The sequence below is a fragment of the Solenopsis invicta genome, chromosome 6, assembly GCF_016802725.1.
Source record: "Solenopsis invicta isolate M01_SB chromosome 6, UNIL_Sinv_3.0, whole genome shotgun sequence".
Lineage (NCBI taxonomy): Eukaryota > Metazoa > Arthropoda > Insecta > Hymenoptera > Formicidae > Solenopsis > Solenopsis invicta.
Window position 1 is genome coordinate 25,642,204 of NC_052669.1, and position 24,679 is coordinate 25,666,882.

The 24,679-nt window shown below is 43.2% G+C and overlaps 2 protein-coding genes across 6 annotated transcripts in view; one reads left to right on the forward strand and one right to left on the reverse strand.

The window, feature by feature from the left end:
- The window catches only part of LOC105200473 (heterogeneous nuclear ribonucleoprotein K), an 89,625-nt gene that overhangs the window by 50,102 nt on the left and 14,844 nt on the right, over nt 1-24,679 (forward strand). For all 4 annotated transcript variants that reach the window (XM_026134386.2, XM_026134388.2, XM_026134390.2 and 1 more), the window contains 3 exons: nt 2,842-2,885; nt 7,550-7,622; nt 8,050-8,160. In XM_026134386.2, coding sequence (XP_025990171.1) covers nt 2,842-2,885; nt 7,550-7,622; nt 8,050-8,160 — 228 coding nt within the window. The remainder of the gene's footprint in view (nt 1-2,841; nt 2,886-7,549; nt 7,623-8,049; nt 8,161-24,679) is intronic.
- On the reverse strand, nt 20,715-24,574 carry LOC120356752 (cytochrome b5-like). Of its 2 annotated transcripts, none has more exons than XM_011164727.3 (2): nt 23,994-24,574; nt 20,715-22,934 (listed from the first exon to the last, which is right to left on the reverse strand). In XM_011164727.3, exon 2 carries the CDS (start codon nt 22,890-22,892, stop codon nt 22,506-22,508), a length of 387 nt encoding a protein of 128 aa, XP_011163029.1. In that variant the 5' UTR covers nt 22,893-22,934; nt 23,994-24,574; the 3' UTR covers nt 20,715-22,505. The 2 variants fall into 2 exon arrangements, with proteins under 2 accessions (XP_011163029.1, XP_011163024.1); XM_011164722.3 differs by having other exon boundaries at nt 24,249-24,545.

Here is a 24,679-nt window from a genome sequence, read left to right on the forward strand (position 1 = left end):
CGACGGTCGATATTTCACACTATTTTTACGTTTACGTCGCGTTAACGTAACGTAAATGTTGGACCACGCGTTGAGAATCTCTTGATCGTATTTTAACAAACGACCGGGATTCGTTTGTCCCGCTTGAACCAAATGAGTACATGAATGCGCGGTACATCTCAAGTATTTCGAGTGATCTTGTCAACGTTGTGACTCACAATCAATTCACAATTAACTTATGATGGCTAATTAATTTCAACGAAATAATAATGACGACGAATTATTTCGATTCCATAATCACAAAATCGGCAGATACCAATATCTGTAAAGTTTTATTAAATCTTGTAAAGCGGATTTTTTGAAAGGATGTCTGCTGGTTTTGCCGTATTACCATATACTATCATTTTAATTCATTATAAATGTAACGTCGATGTTCTGGTGACGATATATGGATAAGATATCTCCGCTGAAATAGCTGAAGGGGGGCACCGTAATCATATCTTTCGTATCGTGTGTCCGTAACTGCTAATAATAAATTTCGCGATACATTTACACCATTACGTTACTCGCATTTACCATCTCTCCGAGTGGGGTTTTCAATGGGAATTTCGAGTGCGCAGTTTCAGCCATCGTTATCGAGCTGCGATGTTTAAATGCACACTTGGAAAAGATGTACCAGGGTAATCGTGGGGTTAATCGCGTAAATGTCGCGCATTAATGTCGTGTGATTGTGAATGCCGTGGCAAATCACTCGGAGACGTTGGCCACGAGTTTAATACACCGGCGGCACGTCCGATCCATCGAAAAAGTTCCGTGCACACACGCACACAGCCTTCGTTCGGGTGCACTGACACACGGACGCATCTTTATCTTTCGATGAGCCACGTCGCGATTTGTATATTTTGGCATAAATGAGAGAGCACGGAGACGAAGTCGTGGGGTGCCGCTAGAATAGTCAGGGATTCCACGCAGCTGCGCGTCTCCAAGACGGAATGTTGGATACAGCACTTTGGGAAGCGGCAATTAGCGAGAAACGAATTATCGCGATTCGATTCGTGGAAATATTGCTGTCGTTAAACGCGTAAAATACCTTTGAATTTACAGATGTTGAATATAATGAAGTTGATTCATCATTTGCATTATTAGTCAGTTCTTGTTTTTAATCAATGCAAGTTACACCGGATGGAGCAAATGGAGCGGTACGATTATCGGTATAATAACGGATATTCAATTAGTCCGATAGCTTGAAAGAGGATCGTTCAATACGACTGAGATATCGAAAGCTCCAGTCTCAAGTTCACTTTGCCTGGTAAATGGCACAATGCTCGTTATTCCCGAAGAGTGCTGTATCCTAGGGATCTCTTAGCGATTCACTTTTAGTTTGCGCGCTGCCTTCTCTGGCAACTTTCTACGGGACCTTCCTTACGCGAAATTCCCCACCGTCTTGTGGAGTTTTCATCGTTCGCGAACGCTAGGCGGACGCTACGCAAACTTCCATAAGTGACTGAAAGGACTGCCTCGGTCGTGCGGAGAAAAATATTGGAGAATCGTACACACACACACACACACACACACACACACACACACACACACACACACACACACACACACACACGGGAATAACTTTACTCGCGTGCAACAAATTGAACGGGTGAATTGTGTCGCGTATCGATAGATAATGCTTACGAACCATTTTTCTTGGGGGAGGCGGCGGACGCATCGCTCGCTGCGTTCGCCGCGTAGCGATTTTTCTGTCTGCACACATCGGCGAACGGACGGCAAAGTTATTTCCATTCGCGAATGCGCGAACTCGCGGAACTGTCGCGCGCAGCCTCTATCGTGCGGCGTCCACGCTTCGTCGCGGAAGTTTCAGGCTCGCGTCGATAAAACTTTCCGTACGGTTATCAGTTACGTGCCGAGCTCACCCCTCAAGTTATACGGGATAGTTAATAGACCTCTTCGTTTATAAAGATTAAAAACTTGCTTGATTAACGGCGTTTAGCGCACTTCGTTAGCAATTGAAATATTCTCCGGGCCGCTGTGGAGTGACGTCAATTAAATGCCGCGCCGGGACAGGAAAATTATTCGAGTACGCCTTCAGAATTCCTAATGACTTGGAGGGAGAGAAAAAAGGGGTGAGAGGGATGACGATACCGGCCGCGCCGTCTTTGCCAAGAGATGATACAAGTACGTCTGGTTGACTAAGCACTTCCTCGAAGAGAAGAAGCCGCCGCGGTGTCTCGCCCGTAACTTTGCGAGTTCTCGCCAATCGTATTACGATCGTAAAAGAATCAGCAGACTTTCTCATCGGGCTTAAAGTTTAAATCGAATACTTGTAGGCTTATCGAATGGAAAAAATAAAAAAAAAGAAAAAAAAGGAACGCGTCGTAGTTCTCTCGGTACAAGAATGCGAGGCGTCCGTTCTCACGCGATTCTCGTTGCTCGACCTCATTTTTCCATGCCAATATTTTTCTCGCCTCCTCGCAGCCGATCCGATGACGTAAGGGAGGGTGGGAGGGAGGGAGAAAGGGTTAGGAGGGATAGAACAGGGTGGGTTGTGTGAACGTGTGGAGAGCGGAGCGGAGTGCGGGTGGAAAAATCGGGTTAGGAGGTTAAGCCGCGAATTAATCCAGCCGTCAGACGTGATGTCTAACTTGGTTGATGGTTTGTGCCCTGGCCCCGCCCCAACCCCGGCGTTGCCCCCCTGGCGTTGCCCTGCCGTTGCCCTGCCGTTGCCCTGCCCGGAACGACGGACCCCGACTCGATCGGAAAATGGACCACCACGACCCTACCAACAATCGACAACAACCACCAACCAACCACCAATGAACCAACCACCAACCACCATGGCCCAATCGACAGTACAAAGCCTCAATCATTGTACCCGATTGCCCCGGACCCGAACGGTAATGACCAACACCAACTACTTAATGTTCTTATTTTTCTTTGTCTCTAATTACGAGGTACCTATTAAGACGCCTGCGGCGAGAGCAGCGAATCTTTTTTCTGTAAACTTTATATACACCACTATTATTTCCACCTTTCGTAATCTATCGTGCTACTACTACTACTATTACTACTATTCTTTTCTCTTCTTCTCTCTGTCTAATTATCTGTTTATCTGTCTAGAAATCTGTCTTTCTGTCTTTCTGTCTGTCTGTCCATCTGTTTATTTCTGTTAATCTATCTGTTTTTCCATCACGCCGTCTTTTCATTTTATCGGCATATTATGTGTTAACGCGGGAATCATTTATCCGACACTTTCGTCGTCTACTTTCGTGTCTTTCTCCGTTTTTTTTTTCTCTCTCGTTTCTCATACAACGTCTCTGTGCGTGTCCTCTCTTGACTGTCTTGACATCGCATGAGATATATTGGAAGAGCGGAAAAATATTTCAGAAAATACATAGTAATCGTTTGAAGTTTTATGCTTATAGAAAATTTTTTCATAATTATCGATCGATATCGCGAGAAGTCGATATCCTATTAGACCTTAAGCATCCTCAAGCTCCTTGCGCAGCTTCGGCTTTGGATGAAAAATCGGTGGTCTTACAAGCGAAAGCCGAGCGCAGCACGTGCTGCACCTGCCGTTGGCACGCGGTCGTTTTCTGATTTGTCGCGCCTCTCGCGAGATCGCTTGTATACAGATCGTACCGATTTAATTCGATTTTGTTAAATTTCGCAACGGAAAGAAAGAAAAATTATTTCGAAATTTACATGTACGCGTCGCGCTGTTGAATCGCGGAATAAATTCACCATTGCGAATTTGACAGGATGTGACGCGAATGTGACGCAAGCCACGCGAGGACACGTGGAAAAATATATTTCGCGATTTCTTTTTTCTTAAAATTTTTGGATATTATGTGTGTAGCACTTGCGCTCGATCCTATGGATTTGTGTACTTAATATACGACCAGCGTGCTCCGAGGATTTCGCTGGTCTCGTAAGCGCACATACGGATTCTCACTCGTTTCTTTTTCTCTTTCACACACCTTCCCTCTCTCGTTTAATTTGTTATTTGTTGGTTTCTCCTGCGTAAGCGCCACGCAACGAAACGTGTGCGATATCACTCGACACCCATACACGTTTATACACACACGTACGATGTCGGGATATGTTCTAAACGGTGTCTGTAATATGTGGCTAACACACGGAAGCTAATATGTGGTATGTGACGCACGCGGCCGTAAGGCTGGCTCAGTGTTAAGGATTACGGATCAAGGTGTTGTTATCGCGTTGAAAAGCCAAACGTAACGTCGTGGTGAAATGTCTCTTATTTTCAGCGGAAACGAAAGTGAGAGCTAAATTTCGATTAGTCGTAATGACGTACTCGCGAGCGTCAAAGCAACACTTTCAACGCGACAAAATACCTTCGCTTTTTAGATATTCCGCCCTGATAAGTGGTTGTCCCGCTAAAAGTATTCCGACTTGATTAATTAACTTGCCAAGTCGAAAGTCATTACCGATACTTTGCGCTTGTGGATTAGTGCCGCGCGCGTTTATGCGAATCCCATCAGAGAAGAGATACTTTAAACGATAACACCGCGCACGGACCGGTTGTTATACTTAATCGTCTTACTTTATCGCTGTCGATTATCGATGATTACGTTAAATATATATGTCACGCCTCGAACCGCACACTCGGTGCCGTTCCTTTCTCCTAAGAAATTATGTCGTCCGCGCACGAGCGCAGGTATTAACGGAAAATTTATCTTCGTCCTGGGACGGCAATAAATTTTTTTATCGCCGACACGGTGAAGCTCCTCGAGGATGTCCCTAATGCGATTTTCATTCGCGGCTGTACCGATACGGCCGGGAATTTCGCCGGTACGTGATAAAGTACTTGGAAGTCGAGAACGATCTCTCCGAATAATCCGCACTACTACGATCGCCGCGATTTATTCTCGATACAACGTCACTCTCTCGGATGAATGGAAATAAACCTTGGAGAAAGTTTTACAACTTTCAAGTTAATATTAATAACGGCTCGTTTAAAAGGTGTCATTTCGTTCGCGCGATTTTCATTCTTTGCGCAATCGACATTTGCGCTCGATTGCTCTCGACGAGGCGATATGTCGCGACACGCGTAGATGCTCAAAGTCGCAATCTGCTTCGCAGATATGATTGTTCCGCGCTTCCCTTGGAATCGCGCGGCCCTCGTAACGTTTAGAGAGTCATCAGACCGTAGAATTGTTCGAGCGCTCTTCAACGTTTTATGCACCATGAAGATTTCTAACTGCCGATAGTATTCTCTTTTTCTTTCCAACCCCGTCCGTCGTGAAATAATGTCAAACGCCATAATCTGAACTCGCCGTCCGCGAATCTAAATGTACGCGCGTTCCCTGCGATTCTCGAAGGGATGACTTTCGACCAGCCAACCCCTGTAGCTCTTTGCACTATAACGTGATTCATCCGGTTACAGAGCTTCTCTGGAAAGTATCGCACCGATCAACTTGCGTCAAATACACGTATCTCGATTTTCTTAATCGGGATTGCCGTTCTCCACTGATCGATGTTGATCAGTGTGTAATTGTCCTGTTTTGTCCTCAAACTGGGTTAAGTAGGAAAACTCGTAACGGGTGATGGCAAACTTTCGCCAGTCGTCGAGAATGTCGTCGACTTGGAGGATTCTTAGGAGCGCACGCATACGAATAAATAACAAATTAACAAATAACAAATATTTACGTTTTTAAATACACAGGATTGCGGAAACGAAGCTTTAGGCAAAGTCGCAACGCGCAATATTCTCGCAATCACGCTACGCGGGAAAGCAATGGTTTTTTTTATAAAGCACGAATGACCGCCGATTAAATCGCTAACTGGATGCTTCTCTCGTGGAACCAGTAGAATGTCGAAAAAAAAAAAAACGCTTGCGAAATTTCCATGATATATACATTCAGTCGAATGGAAGATACGAGGCTTCAACTCGTTATAGCGGGGAAGTAGAACGGAAGTGGACGACGAGAAGGGGTGAAAGGGTGAAAAGACGAAGGGAGAGACCGAACTCTCCGGCCATTCCTTCGTATTAGCTGGGGGTGGATTCGTGCCGGTCGTTTCGAAAAGTTCCGTGTTTGTTCTCGATCGTGAGAGATGATAGCGGAAGTTCTCGGTGCGCTTCTTAAGGTAGGAAAAGGGATACCCGAATACATATCATTCTCCTTTTTAAAACTGAGTACGTACCGAATATCAAACGGAGAAGGAAAGAAAAATAAGTAAATCGTCAATCAATTTTGTATCTTTCAACTGTCTTAATTCCAGAGAAACGATTTTTATTAGTTTTACGACAGAACTTTGAGACTCTTGCTCGTTGATCGGTTTTTACGCTTTAGCCTGGAGTAAGAATGGTTAAGAGAATGAAGACGATGTTCGGGTTTTCTCTGTTCTTTTATATATATATATATATATATGTCGCACCGTTCTCTCGTTTCACCGAGCGGCGACGATTCGGTCGGAGAGGAAGCGGATCGGTATCGATTACCGTCGACAGAATTGGACTGTGTGCGTATTACCGGGGATGGTGTTTTCCGCGACGCGTAATTCGCCCCGGTGGGGACGGCTGTAAACGCGATCGTTCTGATCGCGCGGTACGATTGCGGCTGAATGGATGTAGGTCGGGAAAATACCGTGAGGCCGAATCTAGTCCGAGCTTACGGTCGATTGGTGGCCACGATTGCACGCGATCCTACGCGGTTCTCGCAAGCTCTCCGCGCTGTCGATTCTCCTACGTGGCGAAACTGCTGGAATACGCGCGGCGCAGCGCGGCGCAGCGCAGCGCGATGCGCAGCGCGATGCGGCGCGTCGTGCTCGGAGACACCGGGATTTACCGTATAACGCAATAAATCTGAATCCCTTAACGCACCGTCCCGCGCGCCCTAGTAACGCTCGTAATTTTTGTGAAACATTGCGAGAGATGCCCCCGGTGGTCTGGATTTATCACGCGGTTAAGGATTTACGGCGGCGCTTCGACAGAGATTCATTAATCCACTGTACGTTGCAGAGTTGGTTGACAAAGAATGGTGTTAACGATCGCGCGTGTCCGCGTTTAAAATCAACTTTATAGCGTAACAGCGTTAATCGCGTGCATTTCGCGGTGACGTCTGCCGTTAAATTCGCATCGGCTTTTAATGCGCAATGCGTTGCAATCGCGCGCGACATTATATACCGTTGAGGCTCGTTGTAACTCTATCAGAGTCGAGTCCAGCGTCCAAGTATAGACGTTCGGAATACAATTAAACATTCGAAACAAATGCGATGCACTATACATACATCCAGCTTCGATCGACCCGCGCGCATTTAATTACTTTCTATTCCATCGGGGGCGCGTTGGAATTTCATCGACGCCTCACTCACTTTGGCTCCATTTAAAGCGCTTTAACGGCTGACGCCAAAATACGCACGAGGAAAAGGGGGGATGGGAGGGAAAGGGGATGGCATCGCTGGTTGATGTAATCACACGCGAACGCGTCTCGTACGCACGTACGTCATTCGCACGGGGCTGTATGGTCGATATAGCACGTACGCGAAATCACGCGTGATAAGACCAGCATAATTCTGGGATTTCTTCTGATTCTAGGGTGCTTACCATCAGCTCGGACCTGCCCACTGTTCTGCAAGTGTTGAACGAGGTCGTACCTAATCTGGAGGAGGTAAGTGTTGACGAACTCTTATCCTCACTTGGCCGTTTCGAATTTTTGCACGGTGAAAAAAAAGGATTGGTAATAATAATTAGGCTTTAATGAAACAATTTCAATTAAATATTTGATTTGTATAATTAATATTTGTTAATATTTAATAATTATATCAATAGTAACCAAACATTAATAGTAACTAATCGATTATACTAACCGATTACTAAATATTACTAAATATTTGATTACATCAACCAAGCATTTAATTGAAATTATTTTACCAAAGTTTAGTAACTATTTTGATTATTATTACCAAATTTATTTTTTCTCCAGTGTACGCGATATCGTGCTTCTCTCAATCCCGTTCGAGGCGATTGATTTTTTTTCACAGTCACAGAAATAGCATATCTCAAATTTCCACGACTTATTGTAGACACAATTTCAGAATGGATCTCGTCATGGCAGCGACGAGATCGACGTGCGCATGCTGGTGCACCAGAGCCAAGCGGGATGCATCATTGGCAAAGGGGGTTTGAAGATCAAGGAGCTCCGCGAGGTGAGTCACTCTTTCTCTATAATTACTCACGACTCGTGATTAAAGATGACATAATGCGTTTTCCGTGTTCTCGGCCAGTAGACGGTTTTACACAAGAAACGCAAATCGGAAATGACGCAAATAAGAATGAGGAAACTGAGGAAGGACAAAAACAATGTTCTTGTTCTTCGAATCCTTTTTACGATTTCAAACTACTGTACGTGTCAGCTTACCGAGTATTGGATGTTTAATTTATCAATTGATACAACATCAAAGTAGTGACGCCAACAGCTTGAAGGTAAATCCAGGCCCATCCTTCGTCGGGAGCTCTCTCGCGGAGCTTTTATTTTATTAACAATTCACCGGCGATCGCCAAGTTTTGCCTCCGTGAACGCAAACACTCCGATCGGTTTATAGACTTTAAAGTGTATATTAACTTATTAACGAAGTGAGAGACAGAGAGCTCAAAACTTTGAAGTGAGCTTGTTTATAATGTATTTAAACTCTCTCTCAGTTTAATTATGGGCACAAAGGAACTTTTGCGAGTTGTATATCGAAACGAAAATTTCTCGGACGGACACCGTGTTGATTTGTGTAGGACACGCGAGTTATTGGTGTTTAAGGATTCGTATCGGCAAAGAGAATATCATTTTGTTTCTCTCTAGTTTAAGGATGGCAACAAAGCAGTGGGCGTAGCTCGACGGAACGATAATTAAGTTTCCTTTAATAAGCGATCTCTCTCCGACATTGTGGCCTGGATTTTACATAACGAGCTCTATACTCGTCTGGGTTTTCCAGCGAAGGGCTCGGCCTAGCTGGCTCGGGTTGGCTGACTAACCAGTTGGCCCGTTCTGAAATATGCAACGTGGCCAAGTGGCTCGTTACGTTTTCGCGTTCGCAAGAGAAACAAAACCGAACGTAGTCAACCGACTGACCGAGCTTTTGTCTCTCCTCGAATTGGTGAATGCTCGAGTTGGAGTGCCGTCACTTTCCTCTTCCGCCGTACTTTTCTTTCTGTTTTTATTTCCCAAATGATTCGTCCATCTCGTTTTTCTTTTTTTTTTGTGGACTAATTTATTAACGTATTTAAGTCGGTGACAAGCTCGGAAGTTGACGACAGCGCCCAGCGACCGTTTTATAGGATATCGTGTTTTGTAACTAATAAAATTGTAATTCTTAATACTTGAATTATTCTCTCCGATACTTGAATTATTATTACGATGAAACCAATTGAAATTTAATCGTACGTAAAATGGCAATTTATATGTGAAATAGAATTAAACATAACAAGAATAATAACATTTTATTCAGCGCTACTTCTCTCTACGATTTTTAACTGGTTATACATTTGCAGTGGCGCATACCGGGTAATTAATCAAAACATATTAACCCGTGAGAGTTTTTATTTACTGCGTATTTCTCCGTTATTGCCATCATTACCCGGTTGCAGGCAAATTTAGCAAATTTCATATAGCGCCTGTATATTCGCGCAACGCGCGCGGAATAATGTTGTTTGGCAATTTGCTGAAAACTTATTCGTAATTTCGTCAGCCTTAACATCCTCCCCGGTGAAGAGCAGCGAGATAATTAGTCTATTAGAGTTTAGTTAACTGCCGCGTCAGATAATACATTTAAACGTATTGCTCGAGGTGGATGGGAAGAAGAGTTGGAACAATCGAATTTCATAGCATGATGTTACGTTAAAAAGGTGAATGTAAAACCAGCGAGCTTTTTAATCAATCACGAAGAATGTTTATGCATTTTACGTGTTATGTGTCGTGCGCAGCGCGTTTTAAACTTTTTAAACGGTGTTGGTACACGAGAAGTTCCGCGCAACAAATGAGATAAATTCCGCCGTTTTGGCGACCAATCCAAATTCATACCTGAATAATTTGACGCAATTCACGAGACGAAAAATACGAAAATTACTCTGTGTATCTTGGTGCGAGGAAGATAATAAAAACAGTCGCTGCTTGTCAGACCAGGGGATCTCTCCCTTTACTCCTTCTCCTCCCCCCTTTGAGCGGCGGGGGGGGGGGGTGAAAGACACGGCACCGCCACTCGGCGACATCGCCGAGTCGTTTTATTTCGATTCCGCGGGGGTTGGTAGGGGTAACTTTATTGATTTTGAACGAGATTCCGGCGCGTTCCTCCTTTTTTTTTATCGTGTCATCGAGGATTTCGTCTCGCTGCCAGAAAACGCGCAGCTCTCTGATCGTCGGCTTGTCGTCGGAGAGATAAAGATTGAACGGGTTGTTTATTATTCCGCGCGAGTACGATGCGCGCAATTGTCCGGAATTCGATTTTCTTTGGCCCTTTCCGAGCGACGAAAAGAGAAGGTCTTCTTCCTCGTAACTTATACATAGGCTCGAACAAAACGGTTGCAGATTGTCAAAACGTGCGCGCGCACGAGGCTTGAATAGGTAGCAATTTTCTGCAAATTTGCCGTGCGAAAGGCTGACCGAGCGCTTTGTTTACCGCACAAATTATTACGCGGTCGACAACAACAATGCGTACGGTGCGACGTGTACGCGCGGACAATGCCCGGGACGACGAGAATCGCGGCCGATCGAAATTTATCGACTATTTTGAAGCACGCGCGTGATCGCACACACGGAAGCACGGTTGTGGGTTTATCACCCCTAATTAACCCCTCGAGTTTCCCAGCCGTTCGATAACAGACTAGTTAATTGCAGAGTAGTGCGCGATTTCGGTTGACAACGTCAAACAACTCGGCCAATATTTGCGCGATAACAATGACGACGACGACGACGACGACGACGACGAAACGCTTAACTTCCTCGATTTAACCGACTTCTGAGAGACATTGCCGCATGCATTTAATGTAAAAAAATTCGCTGAATATCCTCCTTTCGCAACACTCCTCTCTTTCAGCATTATTATCGAAACGGAATTTTCAATGGCACGAAGTCTATGCAAATAGAATGACTTATAGGCTCGGATTCTCCTTGATAACAATGTTCGAAAGATGTGAAAAGAATACGAGATGTGCGAGAGAGAAAATATGCATGACGCAAGGTACACGATGATGATACGAGACGCTAAGCGCTTGCATTTGTGAGTATAATGCAAATACGATCGTACACTTTGAAAAAGGGTCCGCGATGTCGGTACGGTGTAGTCAATGAACGAGCAAACCTTCGAATCAATTTCGTTCGGTGTTTAATGATCTTTGTATAAGCATTGAGCTGTTCAAGATTATTTGTAATCGCGAGAACTTGTAAAATATTAGAAGAAGGCTATTTCTCTCTTCACACCGTCCGATGCAATCGCATACTACTGCCGTGTAAAAAGATATTATATCGGCGAAAAAACCGGCAATCTGTCAATTGAGTCAAAACCCGTATCTCGAAGCGTTCGTTTAATTTTGCAAAGGTTTCGCGGCTACGCTCGATGACAACATCGAGCGAGATTCGTCATATCCGTGCCAACGCGAGCGTTCGTCCAATCAATCGACAAAAACTGGTCGGTTTGAGAGAGAGAGAGAGAGAGATACGTCTCGTCGGGATCAACAACCGGGTCTCGGCGTTGCGCAACGGCCAACGCAAAGTTAACATGCCCGGCACACAGGAGCGCCGTTTCGTGTACGGCGCGCATGCAGGGGCGCTCTTGTTCCCCTTGGCGTAATTCGGAGGAAGAAACTACGCTAGGTTCGGAGTACGCGGGCGTGCGTCGGACGTCGGGCACGCCGTATTGACGTACACGAGGAAGCCATATGTCCACTTGTGGTAGCTAATCATTAGGCGCGCACACACAATGCAGCTCATCGCGTGCTAACCACACGTGTGCGTGTCATCAGGGAAGCGCGTTCTATCACGTAGCGACGTGTCCGCCGTTCGCGTATCTACAACCGCGTGCGCGATCTACATGCACGATGTGGCAATTGCGTGGCTTTACGTCGCTACCGATCTTCGATCTTCGTCATTCCAGTCGCGTAACGCAACCGTCAACGAACGCCATTAATGCCGCGGGAACCGCTAAGGCTATCGATTCAAAGAAAATCGGTCGCAACAGGTCGCGTTGCAAATACGAACGCGGACGTCTCGTTCTTCTTGCGCCTCTTCCTTTTTTACGGCGCAGTTTTTCTTTTTTCCATTTCTTTTTTTAACGACTCCAACTTTTTATTGACAAACTTCATCACGGCGCGGTGGTCGGATCGTAAAAAGAGCGAAACTAGCTCAGGCGGTACTTTTCTCGGCGCATTCTTTCGCGACGTTAGTGCTCTTTCTTGTGACAATGCTTCCACTCGCCGCGCCGTCTCGCCGTCTCGTTGAGGTGGTCGAAGTTGCTTCGCAAGTTTCGTGCGTTTAACGGGCGAACGAGAGAAAGAGAAGGAGAGAGAGAGAGAGAGAAAGAGAGCAGCGTACCGAGTTAACGGACAGGGGCGAGCAAAAAAAGCTCTCTTCCAGCGAAGCTCGAAATTAATTCCAGGAAGGTACACCAGATAATTATGCACACGCGATGCCTTTATTATCCGCCGACGCCGTTTTGTCTACGGCGCGTGTTATGGCACGGGGCGAGGTAGCGCGCGAGAGGGAGAGAGAACGAAACGCATTGCACCGCGAACTGTAAAATTACGTTTGGGTGTGCAATTCCGCACACCCCCGCGCATTTTCGATGTTTACACGAACTTTTCTATCATCGAACAAATAGATTGCTTCTTACGCCAGTGTCAAAAAGAGAGTGCACGCACAATAAATTAAAATTAATTAATTTATATAAAGCTGTTTTCAATGAAGACTGTGCATGCTCGGACAACTTTTATATATAGCGCGAACAATTTCAATTGCAATTAGATTAACGTCATTTATCGCGGACAGATGCGAATGACGGCAGATCTATATATATAGATAGCCGAAATAAATTGCGCGTGTTCCTATAAATTTATTGTATCAGCGGAACGCAAACGCGGCTCAAACAACCGCGATGTTTGATCATCGCGGCAAGAACCGTCCGTTTGACTCTGCGAAATGTTTGATTCGGGCTCTCGATTAAACTGTATGATTAATTTAAGTATAAAAATATTTGTCGCGTACGATTCGTCGTACGCATCAATGCATACTTAATTTTACCGAACATCGCAGCGAGTTTTGCTCGTAAAAGGGATTCATTGTGCTTCTTTTTTTTTCTTTTTTTCTTTTTTTTTTTGAAATTCACTCTCTCAACGTCGTGTCTATTTGAGCAGTCTATTTGACAGCGTTCGCTTTTCTAATCGTGAAAATACGATCGTGTCTTTCATGTGGAAGTCGCAGGAGGAATGGCGCGAGACGTTCCAGCGATAAGCTCTCTCTCTCTCTCTCTCTCTCTCTCTCTCTCTTTCCTATTCTTTCAATCATTCGTCGCTTTGCCGCGCTGGGGAGGCGCATTCGCGGACAACATGTGTTGCTATGGGCCTTTCTACTAGCGCTGAGGCCCCGCGCCGCACGCAATCCCCGAACAGGTGCTGCCGAACCAGGTAACGGACGGTACCGAGCAGCTGCCACGCCAGGTGTAGCACTAGTCCCTAAGCTCCGCCGGTGACGCTCGGCGCGGCAAGACGAGTCCTCGGACCACCTTAACCTTCCGTTTCCTTTCTCCCTTGGCGAGGGTATTGCTTGCGTCCTTTTGCGAGATCCGAGGATATCTCGTTCTCATCAATGTTGCTGCTTCACTGTGAATTTGCATAGTCGCGTCACAGAGATAGACTCGTTTGTAAGATACTTCTTTACACGCGTAGCTTTCATGAAGAGAAAAAAAAAGAGCGATTTGAAAATTAATTTATTAGGGAAGAGCGCGAAGAACTGATACTACCATTTATATGCAATAGTTTGGAAGCAGTTTATTGAAATCGATATGTATGGAAGGCCGGGGAAGGTCTATTCAACTGTTCGAATAATTCCAGCGATTTGCAATTTGAGCGAAATGCCGCATAGTCCCAAGTCCCAAGGGCGACTTAACGCGGGGAGCGTCTGTCGCGCCGGTCGCGCGGCGGAAGCGAGCGTAGTAGTGAGCGGAAGGATGGTGAGGCCTCATTGTGGTTTGAATGAGATCCGAGTGTAGAGTCGTGACAGCGACCGAAATCAAGCCAGGAGCGCATGACGGATCCACGAACCCTACCGCGCGCACCTTTTCAGTAGTCGTTCGTTCGTACGTTCGCGAGGTTCTCCACGTCCCGGTACGACTAACTCGCGTAAGCGAGACATGCTCTCAGTGCACACGATTCGGAAGATGATTTCGTGGATTTCCCGTGGGGTTTTCGTCTATCACGGGTACGTTAATTGACCGATATTAATTAATTTACGCTCGCGCGCCAGTTTGTTTTTAAATATACGAAATAGCAAACTTCTTTTTGAGGATTCTTTCTTTTCCTGTCGTATATCGTGCGCCGCGTTCATTAAGAGTGCGTTCATTTCTTTGCGTTAGCACAGAAATTTTTGAAACTTTAGTTTTCCGTTAATGAAGCATTTAAGAGAATCTATTGTAAAACTTTGTACCGTTGTTGTAACTTGAAAACAAAAGCACTATCGAGGAACTACTAAACAAAACTTTCAAATATTAACCGGAGGCGGAAGCAAGTAGATACGGGCGCGTAGATACAGGAAAGAGAGAAGCACGTTCATCTGTTTGTCCGCGTCGGGAATAGGCTGCGCGAGTAAACGCGGAAGCGGGCTCAAAAAGTGGAGTTTGCGCTGAGATTTATAAACTGTTTATTAAAACAGCGAGAGAGAAGCGATGGAAATAAAGTGTAGCGGAAAAACCGTAGTGAAAAATGAAGGAATTGAGAGAAGAGGCTGTATTTGCCTTAGCTGCGTCTATGTGATGCCCAACGCCGCGCGCTTTCCAGACACGCGTTTCCGCTGCCGCTCTCTTTCTCTAATACTCCGATTGTCAGTGCCTCGAATGCTGAATTTAGATCGAACGCATAATGCTTAGTGAGGATTCCTTATGCATGATCGATTATGCGAATGATTGGGTTTAGTCTCTGTATTGGAGATATCCGTTCGTTCTCTCATCCGCGCCGCTTTATCGTTTTGCGTTACGCCACGTGCGTACATGAATGTACAAACGAAATTGGGAAAAGTAGGAAACTCCAGATGATTCTTCTAGCTGGATAAAGCATTAGGAAAGCGAGAAAAACTGTTCCTTTAACGGCTGTTTTATCGTTAACGGGACAACCGATCCCGTCGTTTATGCTCTCGTAAGGTGATGTGCTGAGCTACTCTCACGATAGCTATTGAATCTAAATAGATTTCGAAGCTCGATTTACTTTTAATTCTAAAGTTTAATCTCGCGCGGAAATACATGCATGTGAATGATCAAATTCGTGGAAAGACGGGCCTTAAATTCAGAGTTTTCCCTATCATCGATTTCGATTTATTACAAAAATTCTGTAGGAAAAACGATATATTGAAATATTTTTAATTTATGTTAACATGGTTTTAGAAAAATTTCAAAATGACTTACTTGAATTTAAATAAACTGCGATACAGCGATAGTTTATCGTAATAGGACATGGGCGCTAATGAAATTTTGTCCCGGTGGATTATCTCACGCGCGATATTCGATGAAAATCATATTTTATCGACACCGGCGTTCCCAGCAACGACGTACATTTCTCGAATCTACCAGTCGGATAGGAACGATTGGGGAAAAAAGGGAGGGAACCAGGTCGCGCGTGTCTCTTTCATGTTTTCCGGTTTACATTGCAATCAACGGCGAAGGTTTCGTCGACAATATTTTTACGAACGCGATTTTGTCAAGTTCCATCAATAACATTCACCGACGTACACACGTGCACCGATTTCTCTACGTATCAAAAATTCTTGTTACGAAGGTGAAATTTCCACGAAGACTTCCGAAATAATCACCGACGAAATTCTCTTCAACAACATATTGAAAGTAATATTTATACCGATTGAGAAAAGACGGAGAATTTTTATGATTTAGCGATGCTAAATTGTCGATGAATGTCACGCTATCAATCGGAAAGTTTTATCGGTGACTTTTGTGTAGCTTTTTGTTTTCACGTCGGGACGCGGATGGGACCTTTGAAGAAGAGGTCAGAATCTTTGTAGCCTTGCACGTAAAAACGGGAGAAAATTGATCCGGAAGCTTTTATTATGTACACTTTCCACGTCTGTCGAGAGGAGCGAATTTCAGCGAACCCCTCGCTTCCAACGTGTCATATTTTAATTTTAAGAAAATTTGTTTACATTAAATATCAATTTAATTTTTAAAGTTTTTCGATAGATGCGACGTAATTACAATCTCATTCCCAGTGATAAGGCTCTCGTGCTCGATTTCGCGAGAAACGGGTGGTGGTAGGAAAAAAATAAGCGAACGAGAGCTCGCGTGTCATTGTGCCGTACTTCTAGAGCGGAAATTTATGCCGTTCGCGGAAAACGGACTGCGAAATATACGAGCAAAAGGGAAGAGAAAGAAAGACATGGGCATAGGGGAAGCGAACAGGATCTCGAAAATAGAAGCTGGCTACTTTGCTGGGGACAATATCGTACGTCTTAGCCTCCACTCTGTAAAATAAACAGTTTCCCTCTTCGCCTCGTCGTATGTCGTCACTCCCCGCGGATGTCCTTTTCGTCTTCTTGCCCCATCCACGGACTACATTTTCATACATCGCGTCTGCCGGGTTACGAAAGGCGAATTTTCGTGATACCTCCTCTGCTCTATGCGCTACTTTATTTCTCTTCCTCCCCTCGGAGGAGCCTCTTCGACCATAGCGTACCTCAACCATTTCCCATGGGAATCTCGTATAGAGGCGGTTCACCCCGTGTGTATATACGTGTGCAACTCATACCGCGGCACGCATGTTGGTGCGCACTCGTCGCGAAACTCTAAGACTCTGTTTATTAAAAAGCTTTTAGTGATATTAGACTGTCCACTGAGAGAAGCTTGAGCAGAAGCCTCCTCTCAGACGAACGGGACAGGCTCCTCCGTCTTTGATCATCATCGTGAGTGAGAACTGGACTTGCTGCGAGACATTCGGAAACGTAAATACGAGGATATTGAAAAGCGATGAATTCTTGTTAGCTTACCCATAACACAACTTGACGTGAATGAAGTAGTTTCGATTTTATATATATATATATATATATATATATATACATATTTTTTTTTATGTTTTTCCTTGGAAAAGTTCCATTTCCTGAGAAATTTTTGTTAAAACCGTAAACTTCATTTAATAATTGATATATATAGAAAGAGAGAAAAATATTATTAAACATTGAGATTCGCTTTGACTGGAAAGTTTTTCTTGTGTCTTTTGTTAAAGCTATACCTTCGGAAATTTTTTTTTCATTGTATGAATATCGAAGTTTCATATAAATTGTAGTTTTTTAAATCTTTAGGTAAGTTTCAATTTTTTTTTAAGAGAACTTTCCCCCCTACTGTGTTTAAGTATACCTTCCTTACGTTTATTTAAATTTTTTTCTTTGTATTCTTGAAAATGCAGTTTATTCTTTTCAGTAATTTTTCAAATATTATTTTTAAAATTAAAAGAAGCTAAGGAAGAAGAGGTTAAAATATCCGGATAATAATCCAATTTATTTTATATTTACATTTGAAAAATATTTTAATTTTATTGGGAAAATCACGAAACCCTCAAGAAATTTATTTCTTTAGGCTTAAAGCAGACATTCGTATTCGAGTGATTCTTAAATATTGTGTTAAAATACTTTTCTAATTGAAGAATGTGTACCTCGATACTTGAAAGTTTCGATCCCTCGTCGACGATCAATCGATCCTTTTCATGAATAGCTCTCGTCAGTTCGTCGATCTCGCAACTTGGAAGAAAAAAAAGTGCCCTTCAGCATTTCTTTCCCCTTGTCGTCCACGATGACGCTGTCTGGAGTTCGTTAAAATACACTTGAAAAGCTGCGTACACAGCCGATGGCGCCCATTACTCGACCTCGCGTCGTCCTCTCTACTCTTCTCTACTTGCCCGCATTATGAAAACTTTAGGCACTCCTTTACTCTAATGGTCGTGCCATAATCTCACGTGGATCGATGTTTCATCTACATCACCGCGAGCGTTGCCGCAATCTCAAGCACGTGACGTAGCACGTGCATCGTCTTGCGACGCATGAACCGGAAAACGGATGTTGCCGTATAATTGTCAGTTTTGAATGCCTCTTGAGATATTACTAGATATCACGCTCTTTTTGTCGATCGATTCACAGCTTCGTAAGAATAATACACTCATCTTGTTATCACGTCGGAAGACGAAGCGTCAAGTAATGGATTCTCTCGCAGTTTTATTCATTTATATCTGAGAGCAACAATATTGCGAAATGAAGATTCCGTATACAATCGGAATGAAACTATAGAATAATAATTTCGAGTTTCGTTCCAATATTTTCTCGAAGCAACAGAAACACCTATTCGTATCATTTTCCGTTGTGTTTATCGTCATTTCATCAAAAACATTTTGATTCTCGTCGTAATTTGGCTGTAATTTCGATCGCAACTCAATTGCTCCATATAAGTCGGCTTGGTTGCATCGCGATTACACGCGCGGAAAAAAAAATGAACGAAACGCGAATCGATCGGATCATCGTTCGAAGGCGCGGGTGCGGCTGGTATTGGACAAATTCCCTCTCTTCATTAATCACACGGTATTGCAAACTTGTACCGCGCGAAGGTGAAGCGGACAGACTTATCTATCCTTCAGGCAATTAAATTTTTATCATATTCATCTTCCCTATCGGCTGGGACCCCTCGCGTGCGCCTTATACGCGCGTGCTCGTGCAGGGTCGAGCGTTCGCAAACAAGAAAAGTGAAAAACAATTTGCCGCATAAATCCGCATGCGTGCCGCGCGCTCATCTCGCGGCGCGGTGAAATATCGCCGTCCTCGAGAAGGCGGCCGCGTGCACATTTACCAGAATATTTATTATATCCTCGCCGCGACGGCGACGCGCCTTACGATTCGGTACGCGCCCAAGTACTTTGTCTCCTTCTCCACTGTCTGTTACCCTTTTGCGTATGCACCTGTTACCGCGCGTTTTCCAGTTTATTTTCTTCGTCGCCAACGAGGAAGATAGCGTCTTGTTACGGCGCTCTCTCCGTTAAAGCGCCTTATCTAAGAAGGATTGGAAAAATTGCTGCTTTTCGAGAGATCGGGACGAGTGGGGACGAGAGAGAAAAGTAAGTGCGAGGGTGGAACAGGGGTGAACGATAGCAAGAAGCAACCGGGAAACTGCCAGGAACTCGTTACGTTCATTTGAGAATTTCCCTCGTTTCACCGCGGATTCGCTTTCTTTGCGCACCTTACTCTCTCCCGCCCCTCGTTCTTCTCGCTCGCCAACTACTCTGCTGCGGCGTGTTCTTGCGCCATTCAACGGAAAATCGTTTAAATCATCGTGATGTCATTTATCCGAATCGGCTGCCTTCCGTTGATTCCTACGCGACACGACGACACGACTTAATGACTCGCGAACGACCGCGAAATCGGAAAGCGGAATAAGTAGAGGATACTCTTTTGAAACGCGAATTGGATCGCATTACCGCGGCGGTTTTCTTAGAGTGGCGTGCATTAGATCCTTTGAAAAATTTACGTCTGCTTTACGCCGAGACACGCATCGGTGTTTTTAAAGTTACGTTTCGGGTGGAAAAGAAGAGGGAATCGTGACCCTTCAAAGGGACCGTATTGAGTTTCCGCTTCTTTGCAAAGAGAGCGACGCCGAGCACCATTGAGAGGTCGGCAAATAGAAATAAAGAAAAAAAATCGCTTGTCTGCTCTGGCATCTAAATGTAAACGATCTTTTACCGCCGCCGCGCCGGCAGAGAAACCGAGGAGCGTCTCGACGAGCTAGAATTTGCACGACGAACGTTTTGCATAATTTGTACTTATTTAATATCGAAGAGTACAAGAAATTATCCAGATCAATATGATCTTACTTGACTCGCTTAAATTAGCTTAATTATCATTGGTGACAATTTTTTTTTTATATCGTATCTCTATTGCGTTCAGAGTACCATGAATGCTAGTGTCATGAGTGAAATGAGACAATACCAACGTCGCGGTTTCCATATAGTAGTACAATGTTTTCAACATGTGAGACCGTCACCGTGTCGAGAGTTGACATCTTTTTGCTCAGCGTCAAAGGATTCACGGAGAGAGATGGAAATGAAAAGAAGAGAGAGAGAGAGAGAGAGAATATTATGAGAGGTTGAAGAACCGCGACCCAGAGAAGCCGGAGGACTGAGCGCGTTTCAAAGTTTGCTCCGGCGCCGGAAGTCGGTATGTAAAGCAGATGGCCGACGGTTGACAGGAAGGATATGCGGTTTTCCACATATGTCACCGCTCCCCTCGCGAGTTTTAACTCGCGTGCATGCATGCGCGAAGCCGACGGGGGTAGTCGAACGTGGTGGCGCGACAATGCGACCACTTTCCACAACTTGTTCGGAAAAGCGATGAACCCCCTCGGATGTGTGACCGATGTGTAAAGGCCGACACGTGGCCGCGGGCGTGTAACGTTCGCCGTGGCTTACAATTAGCATCGATAGGCATATGACAATTATAGGTGCAGCACCTAACAAGCGGATCGAAACAATTATGAATACAATAGAAGCTTTTATTCGATAGCCCAATAATAGCTCACGCACTTGCACTTGAAAAAGTATTTTTTGCCCGATACAATGTAGACAAACAACATGTAAAGGTATAATTATTCTTCATACTACTTTGTTGGATAAAATGTATACGTTCGCGAACAACATATGTAGGTATCATATTTAGCCTTGAATTGAGTTTTGTCGATTCTCCCACGTTCTTTCCCTCTTTCTTTTTAGCACTGTATCTTCTTTCCGCTCGATAAATGTTCTTAGATTGCTTGTCCTAAAGTAGTAATAAATGCGCAATCAATCAATCTTCCTTGATTTCACATATCGCGTTGTTAAATTCTTACATTCCAGTTAACCAGTTCGTACTTGATTTTATTAATAAAATATTTAATTCTCGCAATCAATCATCTACGATTCATTGACTCGTATATTTTCGTGGGAAAATTAAATAAGAAATATGTAATGGAGTGTGAAAATTCACAATTTTTTTAGCGATCCTTTACGTGTCATTTTATAATAGTTTGCAGAAACAAGAAGCAAAACGTCATAATTTATTCTGCCTCGAAAATTTTTACCAATGCTTAAAAAACGCCTACGTTTAAACCGTATGAAAATTAACAATAAGTTTATCGTTAGTAAGTAGAAGTATATATTTAGATAAGTATATCTATAGATGACGGATTTGTGTTCTTATTTTACTTTTTTCCAAGAAGTATATTAGTGCTATACATTTCAAAAATACATTTTATAAAACATAGATAGCATTATTTAGATCGAAAGATTTGCATTCTTTAGATAAAAAATTTAGTGATAAAAATTTTTAATAACATATTGAACTAATATTGTCGAAAATAATTCGTTGAATTGGTTAGAGTAAATTTCACATTTAAACATTTTGTATAGCTTATATCGCGCTATAATCTATTTCGACTTATTTTGTAATTTCTATTTATTCTGCAGTTTTTTAAATGTTACGCTACGATGAAACATTTTATTTAAAAAATTGATATTTTTAATTGAAGTATATTAATATTTTCACAATTTTGACATTATTGTGGCTTTATAATCGAATCAAAATTAAATAAAATCTTTACACATACACACACACACACACACACACACACACACACACACACACACACACATATACAAAATATATATTTTTATATATTCTTAGGAATTTTTTTACAATATCTTGAGCATATATTTCCAGTGCTTTTTGTCAGATGTATACACTTACGTAAGCAATCTGATAGAGCAATGACACGCAAACTGCTTTAAAATTAAAGCAATTTGTAACACATACAGACATAATTGTATTATACGAGATAAGATGTTAGATAAAACTTGTTTTGTTTAATGATTTACGTAACATTGCTTGATCAAAGTTAATCGATGGAAATATACAACTTTAATTGCACAAAAAATATTGCTAACTCATTTAAAAATTGACATTGGTATATATAATTTTAGCGATTGATTCTAATTTTTACATTTATATTCTCCATATAAAAAACATATTGCAGATTTACAGATTCTAGTTGAATTAACAATGTTTAGATATTAAAAATATTAAAAATAATAACATTAATCGAATCTATAACGACATTTTACCATGTACAAAAAGTAAGACTTTTTCCCCTTGAAGAAGATAATAAAATTAAGATACGTTTTGGATTTCTTAACGGCATTGAAGACTAAATTCTCTTGTTCTAATACCTTACACCTTCGAGATCACACATCACATATCACACAACATTCTCGCAGATTAAGCCTCACGGATCGATTAAAACACGTAATAAAAGGCTACTACGACTGCGATTCCGCCCATGATTAGATAGAGAAGCATGCTGGGTCCTTCGCTCTGTTCCGGCACTTTGTTGTATCCTGCTACCCAGCCCTTCTTCGGCGATTTGTTCGTCTTTTCCGATTCAGCGAGCACGCCGACTTGATATTTCTTCATCAGCTCCATCGCATCTTTCGAATGCCCGACATCGTCGAAGTCTTCGGAGGCGTCTATGCCTTTGTGATCTACCAAAATCTCCTCGCCACCTGGATGCTCATTGAGAAAGCTATGGACGTCGTATACTTTGTCGTGCAAGATGAAAATGTTTTTATCCAAATCTTTGATTTCTGCGATCTCGCTACGCGTGAATACTTTGTTTTCCGCCATGTCTCCGTCGACTTTTTGCTATTTTTTCTTCGTTCAGTCAATCTAAACAGGAAAAAAAGAGTTTATTAGAATTGTTTTCATCGTTTTGATATTACGTAAAATGTTATCCTTGTATTTTACGTAATGCATCCGGTAACAATTACAAAGTATTTTTCTCGTTTTATCTTGTTAAATTGACGTTTTTCGATAAGATTGGAACCGTGATTTAAAGCGTTATCGCGATCGACGCTTTAATTCTTTCGTTTTGGATAATGCAATAATGTGTTTGTAATTATCGTAAGGTATGGTTCTGTTGCTTTTCTTTTTAAAATTGAGTTTTCGATAAGACTAAAAGAAAAACCACGATCATAGTCGCGATTGATAATGCTTAATCTTAGAAAAGCTAATCAGTGTAAACATCACAATAAATTTAGTGACTGACGTCAGAAACGAATTTAGAACACATATGTGTGTTAGAAACTTCTGTATACGCGTTTTACGACATTCAACGAGCAAGGAGCTTCAATAAAACGATGATGAGGTCAGTAGGAGTGATTACGTAACAAGCATTCGGTCGGCGTTATCAATAGTTCACAGTAATGCTACTTTGTGAAATTATTGTTATTTACATTGATATTGATACGCAATTTATTTTATATTTATGATAACGACGTCTTCTGGTGACTTGACATTTTAATTCAATATATACAGCACTGGATGTAATGCTGTACAAGAATATATTACGCAATTGCTACACCTTGCAATATTAACGACATGATAAATGTCTGTCTAATCATTCGCTCGCATAGTGACGCTGCACTGCAGTATCGCTACGCAGCGATTTCGGTAAACAGCATTTTTCGTGGAGCCGATACGCCACGCCACGTCACGTCACGCCTCTGCCGTAAGATTGGAGATCATTAGTTAATAGGTTCCTCGAAATTTGCATAACGCTACTTGCCCGAGTGCGGTGCGCGGAAAGGCGCGCGAGGAAAACGTTCTCAGACGGGAGATATTTTCCGGAGTGAAAACTCGCAACTCGAGAGACTACGTCTCTCGCTTTTCGTTTACTATTGGAGAAATCAATATATGCTTTTGAAGGATCACAGATTTGACTCTTACAATAATCAAACTTGGTTCGATCACAGGCAGTTGAACGACGAGTACACTCGCGAGTACTTCGTGACGAGATACCGATTCGAGACGTCCATTCGCGAGATCTTCGCCGTCGAAACGAACGAGATACGAGTTCGAGAAGTGCATCGGATCGATAGGGTCCTTTTCCACGTTTCCCTCCAAACGGATGGCTCGTCGTCGAGTCCTCGTCGCGTCTGAGAGAGTGACAAACGGAAACTAGACGTTCGTCGAGCTACGTACCTCCTCTTCGCACCTTCGAAGAGTATGTTGCGGATACGTCGACTTTCCTGAAGGGAGTAGACGGTTCCAAAGAGAAACGCGTGGCAGCGGCGCAAATAAGACGCAGATGCGAATCTCGATGATTTTCCTTGACGAGATGTTGCGCGCGAACCTCTCCTCTAAACTGCATTCGCACGTACTACGGAGTATGGTCTGTTGTTGGAGCTTTATGATTCCCCCCATTCTTCCTCTTCTCATTCGGACCCCACTGCTCCGGCTCGTGTTATCTGGAGGCCAGTTGCGACGTTGCCAACCGCCGCTTTATAACAGGGCTCTATGCTGACGCGATAGATCGCGACTATTACCTAGCTGGCGGATTCGAACAATTTCCATAAAGGTCTGCGAATTTGCAATAACATACTGTTGTTTTTCATGACAAAGTCTGACTGGAA